The 15960-nt window shown below is 47.6% G+C and overlaps 1 protein-coding gene across 4 annotated transcripts in view; it reads right to left on the bottom strand.

Annotated features, from left to right (window-relative positions):
• The window catches only part of GRIK4 (glutamate ionotropic receptor kainate type subunit 4), a 139663-nt gene that overhangs the window by 67187 nt on the left and 56516 nt on the right, over positions 1–15960 (bottom strand). For all 4 annotated transcript variants that reach the window (XR_005932999.1, XM_041125362.1, XM_041125363.1 and 1 more), the window contains exons 2-4: positions 13396–13560; positions 6134–6231; positions 2486–2651 (exon numbers count right to left, since the gene is read on the bottom strand). Coding sequence is in view for 3 of the 4 variants with exons in the window: in XM_041125362.1 (XP_040981296.1) it covers positions 2486–2651; positions 6134–6231; positions 13396–13560 (429 nt within the window). In the remaining variant the exon portion in view is untranslated. The remainder of the gene's footprint in view (positions 1–2485; positions 2652–6133; positions 6232–13395; positions 13561–15960) is intronic.

Here is a 15960-nt window from a genome sequence, read left to right as displayed (position 1 = left end):
CCAAGGCCCAGGGGACCAGCAGTTCTGTTTATGGTTGCACCGGGTTTGTGCTGGTGCAATCCTTGACCCTGATGGTTAGGAAGAGAAATGGGGATTCCTATCATCCAGCCTCACTCTTACACACAACAGCATTGCTTCAAGCTTCTCCCTGTGGCCCTAGGGCATGCATAAGCTTCTTGACCTCAGTGCCTTGGTCTCCCTTCCTAAACACTGGGTGTTATTTCCTCCCTTCTGACAATCAGAGCTTACAGAGTAGCTCCTGTGAAGCCTATGCACCCCTATATTTGTCTGTGGTTGCCTTTTCGAGTTAAGGTTTTTGTGGAATCACACAAAGCCTTCCGCGTTAGGACTTCAGAGCAATTCACAAACTAGCTAATTATTCCACACCGCAGAGAAACTACATCACATAATCTTATTCTATTCACCATTGCATTACAGTTAGGCTGGCCTAAGTTCATTGACTTTAAGGGTCATTTTCTGCTTCTGCCAGAAGAAATTGCAATCAGTCCCCAGAGGAAGGATGTGACTCCTTACAGTGATAGTATGAGCATGACAGGATAGGACCCAGGAGTCCCATCACACAGCCTTGTACTTAAACAAAAACAGCTATGACTTTCCCTCCTGGGATCTAAATAATAACATCCCTGAAAACAGCATTTCCCCACTGATGAGCAGACAGCTCATATACTCCCCTTATTTGCCTCCAGGGAACCTTCTGAAAGCCCAAAGTGCCTCAAGTTAGTTGTCTAAGGACTGTTTAGGAGCACTGCTTGTCCTAAGGGAAAATAAGGGCTTGTGCTCCTACATGAAGCTGGATTACACCTTTTCTGCATTCCGTTATAGTCAGAGCATGTTGTGCTTCAAGCCTAGCTCAGATAAGGTCCTTACTGAGCACAAAGAGCAGGATTCATGAAAGGCACCCGTCCCACTGCTTCCCTGGGTCTGGGAAGGACTTGGGTTGCGCAGCACGTGCTAAATATTGAGTTATCGAGGAATACCAGAGTAAAATAAACTGGATTGATTCAGTTAAAAGGGTGTTATTTTAGTGCGAGCTATTTGGTTCCCAAGGCTTTATTCCAGTTAAATGAAGACTCATATTCACACCAGGCTGCATTCAATGGGAGGCACCTGCATGTTTTGGCATGTAACTGGGGAGAAGGGCAGGGGCGTACGGCAGCGTGCTGATGTGTATATGTGTGCTCCGTGCCTGGCACCAGTGCGAGGACAGAGCTGTGAGCATGCTGCGCGACAGGTGAGAAAACCTAATTATCGTTTTTTCCTTTTTTTTTTTTTCCTTTTTGCTTAAGGTTAAGGTTAGACAATGAAAAATTCCAGCACTAGAAGTAATGTAGGAGACCATTTGCATGATTTTAATTGCATAATTTTGGGTCAGGTCCTCTGCTGGGGTAAATCTGAGCATGCTTACTGAAGGCAATTTACTGACTGACATCAGCTGAGGATCTGGTCTCCTCAGGGTACATAAAGCAAAAGACAAAGACGCTCTTGTTCTTTCTGTCCCCGTGCAGGAGTTTGCCACAACACCGCGGTTACGTGCACAGCTGGTGGTGTGAAGTTTGCCCAGGGCTAGCTGGAAAGGATGCTGCCTTTCCTTTGTACCTGGCCCCACAGTCAGAGTCTGCTAAGCTCTTGCCAGTATCCCCAGAGCTCTCCCTGGATCCATGTGCCTTTTCAAAACCCCTTTTCTAGGCTTGTTTGTATGGTAAACTTTAGTGCTAATGGACCTGGCTACAGGACAATAAAAGCAAAATTGGTGTGGCTACTATACACCAGCTACCTACCTACACACTGACCTTAAAAAGCACAGAACACGCTTTCCTCTCTCTAACCACTGCGATGCAGAGCCTGCTCCTGCCATGTTAGGAGAGTTATGCAGAGATGAATATGGTCTTGCTGAGGTGAATGCTCCAGCATCCAGATGCACAATTACCAGCAGATGTATGGCTGCAGAGCCCGAGAGGGTGTGCAGTGTACTGACTATTAATCAAGTCCTGCTTTTAGGCCACAAACTGCACGTGGGTTTGGGAAAGACATATTTCAAAAAGCTTTACTTGCCTAAAATAATCTCCAGAAACAAGCCTAAGCCTTTTTTTTTTCATTTCAAAAACCCATCTGTGCAAGCAAAACGCTCTTCAGATTGTCAAACAGAAGGCAGGCGAATCTCTCTCCATCCCCTTTCCTCCTCTCACAAACACCACAAACACCTCCACGGGGCAACAGGGTGGAAAATCCGCGCCGCAGGTCTCCGCTGTTTCGGGCTGCTCCGACCGAGTGCCTGCCTGCTGCCCGCAGAAGAGACCCCGTCACCACAAGCAGGAGAGATGAACACCCTGGGATGCAACAGCGAGCCAGCTCTCACACGCTGCCTGTGGGACCTTCTCCAAGAGGCACCAAACACGCAGAAGGAGACAGAACAGAAGGCACTGGGAGCAGAGGGGCAGCTGAACCCAGCCTGGCAATGACTTACATTCAGCTTTGGCACAGATGAGGCAGGCAGTGGTGCAGTTAAAGAAGTTCAGGATTCCTGCCACGGCCACGCTGATATCGGTGTTGCTGGGATGGAGGTTGAGGGTGGTGAACCGTTGGAGCTGCAGCTTCAGGAACTCCTCTGGTGCCACTTTGAAGTGAGGAACCTAAGTGGGGAGGAGGGGCAAGAAAACATAATTAAAGGGGAAAAAGAAATAAAAACAAGTAAATCTACCATAAAGGACCTTTGGTGCGAAATGCACAGCAGGCAGAAAGTGAAATATCCCAATAAAACTGCAGAAGCATCACTGGAGTGAAGAGAGGAGGGTGGGATTTGTGCAATAGCAGAGGAAAATAATTATCACAGCAACAAGAAGCCACGGGAAGGAGTGGATCAGGAAAAGTCTTGCTGAGCCACTCAGAGAAAGGCAACAGGGGCTGTCATTACAGCACAGGAAACCATTCCGGATGAGTTCAACTTAATTAGCTTGGGCACTAATTGTAGCTGGGCCCACACTTCATTTTGGGCTTGCTGCCTGGGTAAATACGGAGGATGCTTTGCAGACAGGCAGGGAGTTACACAGCCCATGCTGGAGACCCCCTGACTTTGCTGTGTGCTAGACAGATGAAGTGCTGCAAATGCACCTCTGCCTGCAGTACTGATGTGTCGTCAGGTAATTAGGAGAGATGAAGGGATGAACAAGATGACCCTGTGCTGGCAAGGCTCGGGAGAGAGAGGAACAGATGCAGCAGCCAGAAGCTTTGGGCTTTTTTGATCAGCAGAGAGGTAACAGGTGGCCGTACGGCGGGCAAGATCCAACGGGACTGTAACCACGGTCCTAATAATGCTGCGCTTGTCATTAATACGGCGGAGCAGGAGGTGGGAGTGGGACGCCGTTTCCCAGGGAATTCGGGGAAGGGGGAGCAGGGAAGCCGCACGGGGGGACAGCCCGAGGGCTCGCTCTGAGGCAGCTCTGCTGCACACCTCGCAGTTCCGTGTAGAGGGAATGGGCGGGCAGACAGATCAAGCTCAGACACCTGGGGTTCGCCCAAATAAGGAGTAGGAATATTGCTTTCCTTTTGCCGAGTGAATTATTTGGAAGAGATGGAAGACAGAGAAAGGGAAACATCTGCTTTGGCTTCATTAAAGGAGTGTCAAGTCCTCTTTTCCTCCATTATTAGTCCTTCCGGAAGCTACCATCCCACGCCTCCCATCTCCCTCTTCTTGGGAAAAGCCATTAGTAGCTTGTGATGGCTGCTTTATTGACAGCATAAGGTGTTTGGTTAGCAATAGGAAAGTTAAACTGTGATAAGCTGCTATCTGCCTTGATTTTACTCTGCAGCCCTCATCCTGGGCCCTGTTAACAGGGAGAGAAGCTGACTGTAAGCAAGAGGCAAATTCCTTTAACCGGAGCAGACAGGGCAGCTCCAGTACAAGCATGCTCATCACTCTTGGGAGCTTGATGGAGTCTGAGAGTTGCAGCAACAACCGCTACTAGAGAAGAGAGAGATGCAGACAGAGGTGAAGGCAGCCACCACCACGGCAGCTCCTGCAAGCGCCCAGAGCTGATCACAGCCCTGGTTCACACCTCACCTTCAGTCCTGGAGCCATCCTCTCCTTTCCAAGAGCTATGCCCCAGTGCAATACCCCTTTCTGGAGAGGAGGGAGGGAAATCTTGGGGCCAAAGGCACTGGGAGGGGTAACACAGGAGACACAGATTCATCCCCCTGTTTTATCACAGGCTCCTGGTGAACATCAAGCCAGTCACTTCACCGCCTGGTGCCTCGGTGGTAAAATGGAGAGAGACGCCCTTTCCTTTACCTGATGGATGGCTGCAAGTACAACAGCTCTGACTGGGCTGCTGTATTACCTTCAACACAGCAGCACCAACTGATGCTAGTGTGATATAAATCAGAGGGAGTTACTGCAGGTTTACACCACTAGGACGGCAGCCGAGATCAAGCTTGAGAATCAGATACCTTAGAAGTGCACTAGCACTCACCTTTCATTTCCGAAAAAAAATGAAGAGACTTAGATCAGAGACTCAGACAGAATATGAATTTCAGGGGAAGAATACTTGCAATCTGTTACTGCAGAGTTGCCTTTGCCTGGGATGGAGCACATGTCTGGGACATTTAACTGGAGAAAGCACTACAAAATACTCTCAAGAGACCCATCCTGCTGCAGCCCAAAGCACTAGGTCTAAAAGATCTCTTCCATCTCTTCAACACTTCTGATTCTCAGGGAACAAAGAGCAGCAGTCATTTGTGAATGCAAGTTATTTACAGTGCTCCGTTCCAGACACTCCCCTCCTTGGAGGCTGGGCTCCAGAGAGAGACTGCTAAATGGCTGAGAGATGTTATCTGGCTTTAAAGGGATGAACTATGAGAAGAGAACTCAATTTCTTTTCCCGTGAGCAGAGCCAGATCAGTGTAAAATTGTTCATGGCTTATAAAATATTAAATCAGGCACATAGCCTGGACACAGATAAAAAGGGTTTGCATTGATGGAACAGCAGCAAACAGAAAGGGGTGCAGCTTTCCTAGCATGTGCACAAAGTCACGTCACGCCCAGGAACTTTGGCTGGGATGTGTGTCCGCCAGGGCAAGCTTTGGGTTTTGCGCCCCTCAGTCAGTAAGGACGTGGTTCTCATCGGCGTTGCGTGTGAGGGAAGATGAACTAAAAGGTCGCACAGACAAAAACAAGGACAGGGGAGGCAGAAAAGAGAGAGAAAACGGAAAAGGAAGAAGCTGCAAGAATATGTGCATTAGGAGAAGGGGTGATAAACCAAGCTGTCAGCTCTGATCATTAGAAGCCACAGCAGATCATGGGAAGGACGATATAGCAGATGAGTACAGTAAGTCATCTTTGCCAAGGATGTCCTGGAGTACCGTAAGCAGGTACCTCACTGCCCCGTCTAATGGAAGTAACATCCCTGCTCTGCCTTGCAGCTGGGACACGAGGACAGCATACACGGGGGATGATGAGGCACGTGGATATCAGCTGGAGAAGGTCTGGGGAGCATGGGTGGAAAGGAGAGGCGTGCGTACACAGAAATGATGACCGAGAAACAGAGCACCAGACTTGAACACGAAGTGCAAGAGGCAGACCCAGGCAAGGGAGAAGGCAGCGTAAGGCAGAGCTGGAAGCCACAGCAAGCTGTGTGGCTGTGGCTGGGACTTGGCATAGACACGAGAGTCTCAAATGAAACCCTTCATGGCTGCAGAAAGCCCTTCTGCATGGGAGCTGTACAGACGGCATTGCTGCTCAGTATAGTGGTAAATTAAAAACCTAATCCGTACTTACTAAATCACCAGCAAAACACCGTGTTCCCGGGGAGTCCGGGCACCAGGCAGCAGCCAGTGGGAAGCACTGCTGTGATCAGAGCCCACTGAGAGCATCTTCAGTTTGAAGGACAACGTGCAGAAGGTGGGGCTGGGGAACGGGTCAGGATTTCTGCCGTGCCCCTTACCCACAGCGGGTGACTCCGCTCTTGCCCCAGGCCTGCCGTGAACCACCGGGAGGAAGGAGCCCGGGCTCCTGCTTTACCCTCCCAGCCCTGGGCACCCACTGGGCGTGAGGGCATTGGAGCCAAGGCAGTCAGCGCAAGAGCACAGACTTACTCCGACACAGAACTCTTCCACTTACCTCTTTCTCCCCACAGATATTGCTGATAATAGAGCTTGAGGCTGGGCTTGAAGAAGGTCCCAGGACGCCTACCACTCCTTTTGGGAGAATCTGGCACACTGTGGGCACCAGAGAGAGGAAACATGCATTAGACTTCATCCTCAGTTTCCAGCAGGAAATCACGCTTACAGTACCTGTCGCACCTTACTAAGGACACAGTATCATCTTCTTCACACAACATACTCCCTGCCATTTGTGTCCCCCCAAATCCCTCCATTCCCCCTGAAGCACTGTCACCCTGCTTGTGACACCCTCCTCTCTGTCTTTGCCCAGCCTTTCTAAACCCCACCTGAACTCTCCCCAGATTCCCGGTATCCCCATCCCCGACTCAGAACTGGGGTCTCTCTCTTACGACATCCCTTTTCAGCCCCATCTGCTATTCTCCAAGATAAAACATTAACTAAAGTTTATGGAAGATACTAAATACAGCAGTGACCTAGCTTCAAAGCATCATCTAGTAGCAAACTTTTATGAATTTCTTCCATCACCCTCTGCAGACCTCAGTGGTAATAATAAGGATCGTATCACTGTTTTTCATTTGGGTTTTTTGTTTTTTGTTTTTTTTCTGGCGGTAGTTAATCTTCTGGCTCCACGCCACCTAGGTTAGCAGAACAATAAAAAGACCCTGACAAAATGAAGAAGTTAAATCTCTTCCCTCAAGCTTCCCGGGTTAAACTGCAACCTTTTGTCCTTTTAATTCACAGCACAAATTTAGCCAAATGGCACTCCGAGGACTACCCCAGCTGGTGCCACCTCCCCGCTGCCATCCCAATCAACCATGTCGCTCAGAAACGCTCCTCCAGAGCAGCTTGCGCAGGCAAAGCCTCGCGAACAGAAGGCAAGAGCCCCTCGTGCCTGAATCCCTGGACTCCAAAAGGCTTGTCTGAACATGTGCTGGCCACGGCTTATTCTGAAATACCAAACCTGCCTCAGCATCACCATGCACTCGGCTCCTTTCTCCCCGGACAGACAAAGCCACGTTTGCTCAACTGGCGTCAAGTGACTGCTTTCTGAAGAAAGAGGATACCACAGGGGAGAAAGGAGACACCGCAAGGACTTATCAGTTCTGGCAAGAGCAAGCTCACAACATTTTCATATGTAAAAACTAAACCACGGTATCACAAAGCAGAGATTTTAAAGATAGTGCCTCTTCAGTATCAAATGGCTGGTCTGTTTCAGAGCACCATCCTCACTGCAGGTCCCTGGCCTACATGTCAGACAGGCTTTTGTGATGGTTGTAAAAAGTTATCTAGATTCAGCGGCTGGAAAAAGGAGCTAGAAAAATTCAAACCAGAACATATTTTTTGTAGTGAAGGGAATTCATCATCAAAACTGTCGTACTACAGATCAGAGCAGTTTTTCTATCAACTTCAAGTCTTTAAATCAAGGCTGGATGTAAAACAAGAGCCTATAGTGCGCTTGGGGTTTTTTTTAGAACAGTGAGCTATGGGGCCGAGTGTAGTGTTCAGCAAATGAACATCTCCAGTCCATTTTCTGCAGAAGATAAGATCAGCTCGTCAAGGTGGTCATCTCCAGCCTTAGACTTCATAAGTCTCCATAGCCTCATGAGTGGAATAGGAGGCCAAAAGCTGAGGACTTAGGTAGTCACTTTGGGGAATTGGTTTTACTTCTCTCCAAGTGCTACTTGAAGGAAAAACTCCATATTCTACTAGGTCCCTACACATACTGATTGCTCTGACTTCTTACAGAAAGTGCTGATGATATACAAACATCTTCTCTTGGGCTTTCCTTCCTTCCATGCTCTCTCACCCTCCACCACCTTGATCTGCTACAGAACGAGTGATATTTTTCTGCGGCATCTTCAAAGGAATCCAGTACTTGCTTTTCCTCTGTGCTTAAAAATTTAGAGGCACTTACATGTCTTCAGAAGATCCTTTTAAATAAGAGCACCAGCAATTTGAAAACCCCGCATGCTATCTCAGCGGCACTCGTCAGTCCGTCTCGGCTGCAGCAGACCCTTTGGGTGCTCTGTAATTCAGCACCTAGGAAGAAAGAGCTGCTCCAAGTCCTCTTTATCCACAGGTCATTAGGGCAAAAGTCCTGAGGGGGAATTTTGTTGTGCACATGGGGAAAAGTTTGGTGAACACTTTCCTTCATATCTCTGGTATCGAGAACAAAAAGTGGGTTAAGTAGTCATAGCAACAGAGTTGCAACAACTGTCAGATGAAAAAGACCTGGCTTATCACTCCAAGGGTGAAACATCCAGCAAAATTAAAGGAAAATGAATGGAAACAAAGCCGAGGTGCCTGAGGCAAAGGTTTTGACCACATTTGGAAAGCTGCTTCTCTTGTAATCCAAACACATTTCCTATTGCAGAACGTTACCTGATGCTGTTAGTCTCTACAGAGAGAAAAAAGGCTCAACCCTGCTACCATCGTGGGCACTGTGGATTCAGACAAGCACTAGCAGGGACGTAGAAATGTCAGCCCTGTACCAAAAATTCATCCCCAATAACTGCACAGACTATAACCACAGGCACTGGCGTAGCCCCTGCCACTCAAGTCTCTTCATACTTCGACACACGGGCGCCACGTAAGCTATATACTGTGCAGGACACATTTTTGATTGGTGCAAACCCAGTTACCTCTGCCCAAGATCATGGCCAATTTTTATGTTTTTTAGAATTCAGTACCTCAAGAAATACGGGACATTGAAGTGACAACACGTTATAAACCTCTTTATCATGAGGTGGGACCTGGGTACTACTGCTCATCCTTGACTTGATGGCCTGAGATGTCCCAAACCTCCTATTCCAGCCATTTTTATGGACTGCCTGCACTCAGCTGTTCTAAGTTAACATCCTTGAGGACAGTAGGACAGAAAAATAAGAAACAGGCTTAGCAAACGGATTTCTTAACACCACCCTTAAAACACATACGTCCTTGAAAAGGAAACATCCTAGGGTACACCCTGCTCTGCTGGGACCTGCACTGGTTTAGGCAGGACAGGATCCTTCCTGCCATCACTCGGGGGCAGCTTCTTGGAGGTGCGAACTGATGACTGCTGCCTTTCTACTTCTACGTGGACCTTCCTGCCTCCGCTGCTTGTGCAGCTCAGGTGTCCCATTGTGGTACCTCCATCTGCACAGTTATGGGCTTTGCCCAGAAGCTGGGATTGGGGTCAGAGTCTCCTGTCTCCCTCCCAGCACAGGTTACAGTCCAGAGCTAGGAGGTGGCCCTCACACAACCTCAGGCGTGTGTTCAGTGTGCAGTGCAGAACAGTGACCCTCCTTTCGTACCAGCAGGTCTGTCCTGCCACTTAAGCAAGAAAGGGCTGTGTTCACTAGTATATTTGGGAATTAAGTACAGGTCCAGACCCTCAGGAAACAGCAAGATATGTTTTAAAGGAAGATGGAAATATGTGCTTATTTTGGAACATAAAAAAGCACAACAAATGAGTAGGTCTTGCATTATATATGTATGTACAGCCACTTAGTCATGGTCAGATAGTGCCTCTCACCTCCTGGGATCTCAGGGCACTTGGCAAGCATTTCCATCAACTCTCCCTGTTCAGAGCACGGCTGAAAGCACTCCGGTGAGAGCATCCACTCTCCGTGCAGAACACAGCATCTCTTTCAGTGCATATAGATACCTGATACAAGGGTTTCCAACAGCATGCAAAGATTCCTGCCTCTAATTGAAAATAAATGAGCAGGGAAGGTATGCAATTACCTCAACAGTTCCATGATTGCAAAACATGTCAGAGGATCTTGAATGACAGGGACTGGTCAGAATGGAATTCTCATACAGAAAACACCAAGTACTTAAACAGATGGCGTTATAGAGTGCATCCTGCACCATGGCTACAAGACTGCTCCCTGCAGCATCCTTTATGCTTCTTAACAGGAACACACAACCAGAGCAGGCTTAAACATGAAATCCAACAGGATCACAAAAATGGTGGGACAGTTAATAGCACATTTGAGTCAACGTCACTGAATGGATGTATCAAGCACTTTGAAATATCGGTGTGAATAAATAAAAATTAAAAATCCTTCAGTAGCTCACTCACTCTGACTGCTGACTGCCCTGAGATGTTTGGATTAACAACAAAAAGAAGCTTAAAAGACTGACGAGATGACAGGGGACAGGGTGACAAGTAGAAAATCTGTCCCTCCCTGGACATCAAAAGGAATAAGGTGTTTTAGAAAAAGACATGATTAAACAAGTCATTTTGGGTCTCCATAAAAGGAGTTGAAACATCAATCACAAAGAGACAACAGGCTTTACTCATAACGGCAAAAAAAGCTCTATCCATAACCTTTCACTGCAAACTCATTTCAAAACACAGGACTTTACAGATGTTGCATACAGGAACAGCCAGTCTTTGTCTTCATTCATGTATAAAGCTGAAACTGCAAACCATGCATGAATGTGATTAAGACTGACTCATATTTTACCTGCTATAGCAATTGTGATTTTGTGGCCCCCTAACAGTAAGATGCCTGAGTCAGTCAGGAGGAAAAAACAAAGAAAGATAGCTCAACTCTAAAATAAAAAACTAACTCTCAAAAAGTCTTTCTTTTCTTGAAGCACTAACTGTACACAGAATATCACTGATGGGGTGTAATCACAGCATTCCTAGATCAGTCGGCTAAGCATGCTAGCTGTGATATTTAAGGGTGATTCAAAGGGCGTGAAATTTGAGAACAGTATTAAACAGATGTATAACAGCTTTGCAGTCATAGGTTAAAACATCTAAACTGCTTTTATTAATATTACGTGTGATAACAAATATCAGTGCCGTATTAAAGCTGAGAAGTCAGACATTTGAAAGCCATGAAAGCCTTGAAATTTAAGTTAAAGGATCTGATTCTCCTCTGCCACCAGGATAAATCGAGAATAACTTCAGTGACATTAATAGCAGAGCCATGCAGAATCCAGATTTTTCCTTTTGTAAGAAATGCTTCAAGACATTTTTCATTCTTTAGAAAAGGCAAATAACATATTGCAAAATTATGTGAATACTCACTTCACCAAAATCAAATCAGTTTGCTCCGATTTCTTTTTACATTCTATAAGTCAAAGTAAAGAAAACAAAGAAAATCACCCCGAGGTGAACATTTGAAATGGAAGATTGCCTCTTCCTCACTTATCCCATTTCCATATTCTCCCCAAACACCACATTTGCTGAAATCAACAATTTCTTGCATAATACTTCATTCTCAGCAAATTAGTATTCTTCTGCTTGAAAAACATTCCAACAGAATAATTTCTGAGCAGCGTTACAGGGGTGCAAGCAAGAAAGAAATCCCGCTCACCATCTTTGCTGCAGCTCTGGGGTCACTTGACAATCGAGCCTGTTTCCCAAGCAAAGTTAAATAACAGAAACACTGCTACATGCAGAAGATTTACAAGAATGGAAAAAGAATGGAACTAAAAATGCTACTGGTTCTTTCAAAGACACAGAAGGCTCAGGCAAGTAAGCAATTTTTTTCATTTCCTAGGAGGCTCACTGGGAGATTTGGGATACTTTCGGGGCAAACTGGGAATGCAGTTGGAAACCCAGGCAGTCCCCATCCCTTCTGCACGGCCTGGCCAGTGAGACTGGATTTGCCCTATTGCTGTGCCAAATGAGGGTAAAGCAGGATGCGCACAATCCTGAACAGATGGGAAAGACCAAGAAAAAGTTAAAAGAGATGAGGCGTCTGAAAAGGTGGAGAACTGCTATTTCAAATAGTCCCTGTGACGCTGCATGTGATGATCTTAATCTAGACTGCCTCACGGGTGACAGGCTCTATAAATAGACATACAGGTACTTGCTGAAATGCACTTTATTAACTGAACGCTTCTATAAATAATGCAAACGCTAATTCAGGAAATGAAGGAGCAATCTGCTGATCTCGCAGGCCTATTGAGCCCGTTCTGCCAGTTATCCGGAGACCTGCTCCTGAGCAGCGCGGGGTGTGTGGCTCCACAGGGCCTCCCAGGCACAGGGACGCTCAGTCTGTGCAGAACAAACGCCAAAGCTGTGGGAAAAAACAGCCTGCTCTAGACCACAACATACTACCACACCTTTTGGGGATACCCTGCAGATTACACAGGCTTGGAACAGAGAACCATTGGGAAATGAGTCTAATATCGCTATTATTTAAAATGATTTCTCCAGCTTTTTCAAGCCAACTTGTAATAAAAAATTATAGTCCTCCCTTGAACTCTAAAGGTCGTCTTAAAAATTATCCTAAAGGGAAGCTATCCTATTCCAAAGGATTTTCCCTCTTACAGGAAGAAGCTATTATAGATCTTTTTGGTCTCTTTCACTCGGGCTCCTGAGAGGTCTGTGGGACACTGACCACCAATTTCTTTTTTATTCATCAGTATGGAGTTGACAAGTTGGGCATCTAGAGTAACAATTATAGTAGAGACCTGTTTGCATTAAAGGACTTTAAAGCAACACGGGAAGTATACTGCTCCTTCAAAATTAGCTCTTTTTAATCCACACGATTTTAAACATCACTTGAAAACTTCGCTTTGTGTAAACAAATCCACTGCCAATCTAAAGCACTGGAAGAGCTATCATGTTTGCTGACACACAGTGTTCCATGGGGTTTTAAAAATAACTTAATTGCACTGAACTTGCCCAGAGTCTCTAATTTGCACACCATTAAGTACTTTACAAAGGAGTATCACCTCCTGTATCATTACCTCTGTTTATTGACACACAGATTAAAGAAAATAATTTGTCCCAAGCCGCTGAGCTGAACGGTGGCAAAGCTTACCGGGGACGCAGATCCTCTTAGTCCATGCCAGGGCTCACCTCGCGATACCACGCTAAACGCTCAAACAAAAACCGGTCTCAGCGCTCGCCCTCTGAGCCTAGACGTCCCCTTATGTGCCATTGTGCCCCTGCAGTGGATGCACCCAGGCAGGGCCTGCCCTTCCAAATGCACGGCTGGCACTGAACGTGGCGCGAGTGCTGCTAAAGGTCCCACTCGCCTCCCGAGGGGATGCTGCACCAGCACCCAGACCGTACCGAACCCCTGCACCAAACCTGACTGCGCTCAGGCAGAGACCCGCTTTCATGCTAGCACGTGTTGATCTTTCAAGTGCTGACAGAGGAGCAGAGAGGCGCTTTTTACCCTGGGTACCCGCCTTGACTATCACACAATTATCCTCTGCAACAAGTGCAACACGCCAGGCGCCTCCTGCGAGCCGGCAGAGAGAAGAACCGGGGAAGGACCAGCTACATGGAGGGTTACTTACTGGTTTCTGCCGTCTCGTACTCGCTGTCTCGCAGCAGCTCAAAAATGTCCACCTCCACTTTGGCTTTCCCCGCCCGCTCGGGCGCACGGTTGATGCGGTTCTTGGCCAGGGTGATGGAGAGCCTCTCCCCTCTGCTGCACTCCATGGGGTCATCCAGAATGGCAGCTGCGGGAGCAAAGGCGTTGGCAGCGGTTAGGCTCAGCGGGGACCCGTCTCGGGTCCGCGCACCTCCCCGTCTCCCCCATTCCCAGCACCCCTTCGGGATCTCCGCTGCCACGGAAGCGGCCGCCGCGTCGGCACTACCGCTCCTGCCGCCGCTATTGTTAGCGCGTCCTCCCTCCCACGCGCGGCCTTTCCCGACGCTTCGCCCACCTCCCGGGTCTTGCCAGACACGCGGGCAGCGAAATCTCTGCGGCAGCGGCTGCGTTACCTGCCGGCGCGCTGTAGCACGCCACGGCCACCTACGCTGCTGGGGTCCTGGCGGTGCCCAGCACCCACTGCAGCACGGGCGTCTGCCCGCTCGCCCTGGGTGCTCCTAGAGAGGGGCGTCCAGCTGTGCAGCCCCAAGCAGCCAGGATCCCGGGCACTGCCTCACATCCCAACAAAGGGAGAACGTCCCCAGATAGCCTCAGTTCGCTCGTTTGAGAAAGCATTGGTATGGTGCCGATAGCTGGAATATTTCAGGAAGCACGTGGGCAGCCGTGGGTGGGAAGGGACAAATATTTTTCAAACAGAAAGCACTTGACTCTTGAACTCAGCTCCTGGGCCTGCCCACTCAAATCTGTGTTAGGCAGAGGGAGATAGTGTGGGGTATTATTTTTATTTTTTTGACGGAAGGCAAAAAGAAATTGGAGTCCAGCATTAATCACAGCGTTTCATTATGAGCTGGCGCAACTTCTGCACCTCAGTGGGTTTATCCTTGCTAATAGCAGGTCTCCTCCCAGAATGCAGCTATTCAGTTGTACCTGGGGAAGAGCAGCATTGGTTTTTATTGTGTATATTAGAAAGGCACCAACGCTTATCTTCCCTTCCCAAAAATCGCTCCAAAGGGAGCAATGCCATTCAGAACTGCTCGGGTGTAGACAGAGCCGCAGCTCAGCACCAAATCAGGCCCCGCACCGCGTAGGTTCGCAAAGCAGGGATTAGTGGGGCTCTGCTGGTTTTTGTGTCAGGGAAATGGGGAACTACAGCAGCTAGGTGCCTTGTTGAAACTTTGAAACACGTCATTGTGCGGCTGCAGATTTGGGGTTTGGGTTTGTTTTTTTTTTTAGATAGGGAAAACCAGAGTGAAACACGTAAATCAGCTGGCAGCTGAAGTAAAGCACATCAGCTATAAATGGGAGGTGTCCTGCCCCCCTAACAGCAACCACTGGAAGCAGAGTGCAAGGATACATATATTTTGAATACATAGCTAGCTGGGACCACTGTTAGAGAAGCGTGGTGATGTTGTGCTGCAGGTGGGACTAAGAACATGTTCCTCAGAGGGCTAGTTTGTGCCTTGAAGGTCCTCATTGCTCCCCCAGTTCATGGGCACCGATCACCCTTCATTGCCACCAACATACGGAGCCTCCGACACAGCCCAGCCCAATGAAGAAACCTGTCTTAGGTTCAGGCTTCTTTCGCTTTGGCTTTCCTGCCCCCAAGACTTGCTTTGAACCAACCCCAAAACTCAAAGCATAGCCCAATTTCAACAACGAACTTGCATCGCATTTCGGGGCTCATTTCTCAGCCTTGCTATGCTCATCCCAGCAGGATCTCTACTCTCATGACAAAATTGCAGAGCACCTCTTCTTTCCAGTCCTGCCCTAACCCCAGCTGTGGAAGGTAACTAGAGACCAAATCCACTGGTGAAGCAAAGGTAGCCCACACTAGCTTGATTTACTTTGTATCCCGATGATACCCACTGAAGAACTCCTTCTCTTCCTACTTTTTCCCAGTTTTATGGGAGCTAAACTGAACTAAGTACTGATAAAGAAACACACAGCAATACTTCTTGTACGATATGCACAGATGTCTTGGCGAACATTCCCAGTCCTTCAGGCGACACCATCTCCTCTGCTCTGCTAACACACAAGCACCATCATTATCTGCAAAGCTAGGGTACTTAATCTTAATCTCATTATGCAAGAAAAAAGGTTGTGCTTTCCTCTAAGGCCAGGAGCATGGATCACAGGTTTTTTAAGACATCGGTATGGCTGGTGACTGCTCTTAATTACAGGGAAGCTGGGAGAATAAAGTGCCCCAACAAGCAGCTTGCTCAACACCCCACTTCTCTAGGAAAGCAGAAGGAGACAGAGAAGGAAGTCCTCATACACAAAACCGTCTGATGTGTGTAAACTTTTCACTATGGCCCTGTTTCCAGGAAATGGTAAAGCAACGTACTGAATCTGATGGACATCACAAAATGCTGCTTACGGTCCAGGTGCTGACATAGCACAATTAAAGATCGGGGTGGGGGGAGCGTATGTCAGCATTCTTAGATTCATTATTTTGTAATTTAAAGCTTCAAAATCACTAAATTAGACATTTTCAAGTATATTCTTCCATCATCAGTTTCAAAAAAAA

The sequence above is a fragment of the Aquila chrysaetos genome, chromosome 8, assembly GCF_900496995.4.
Source record: "Aquila chrysaetos chrysaetos chromosome 8, bAquChr1.4, whole genome shotgun sequence".
NCBI classification, from domain to species: domain Eukaryota; kingdom Metazoa; phylum Chordata; class Aves; order Accipitriformes; family Accipitridae; genus Aquila; species Aquila chrysaetos.
This window is presented reverse-complemented; position numbering and strand designations above follow the sequence as displayed.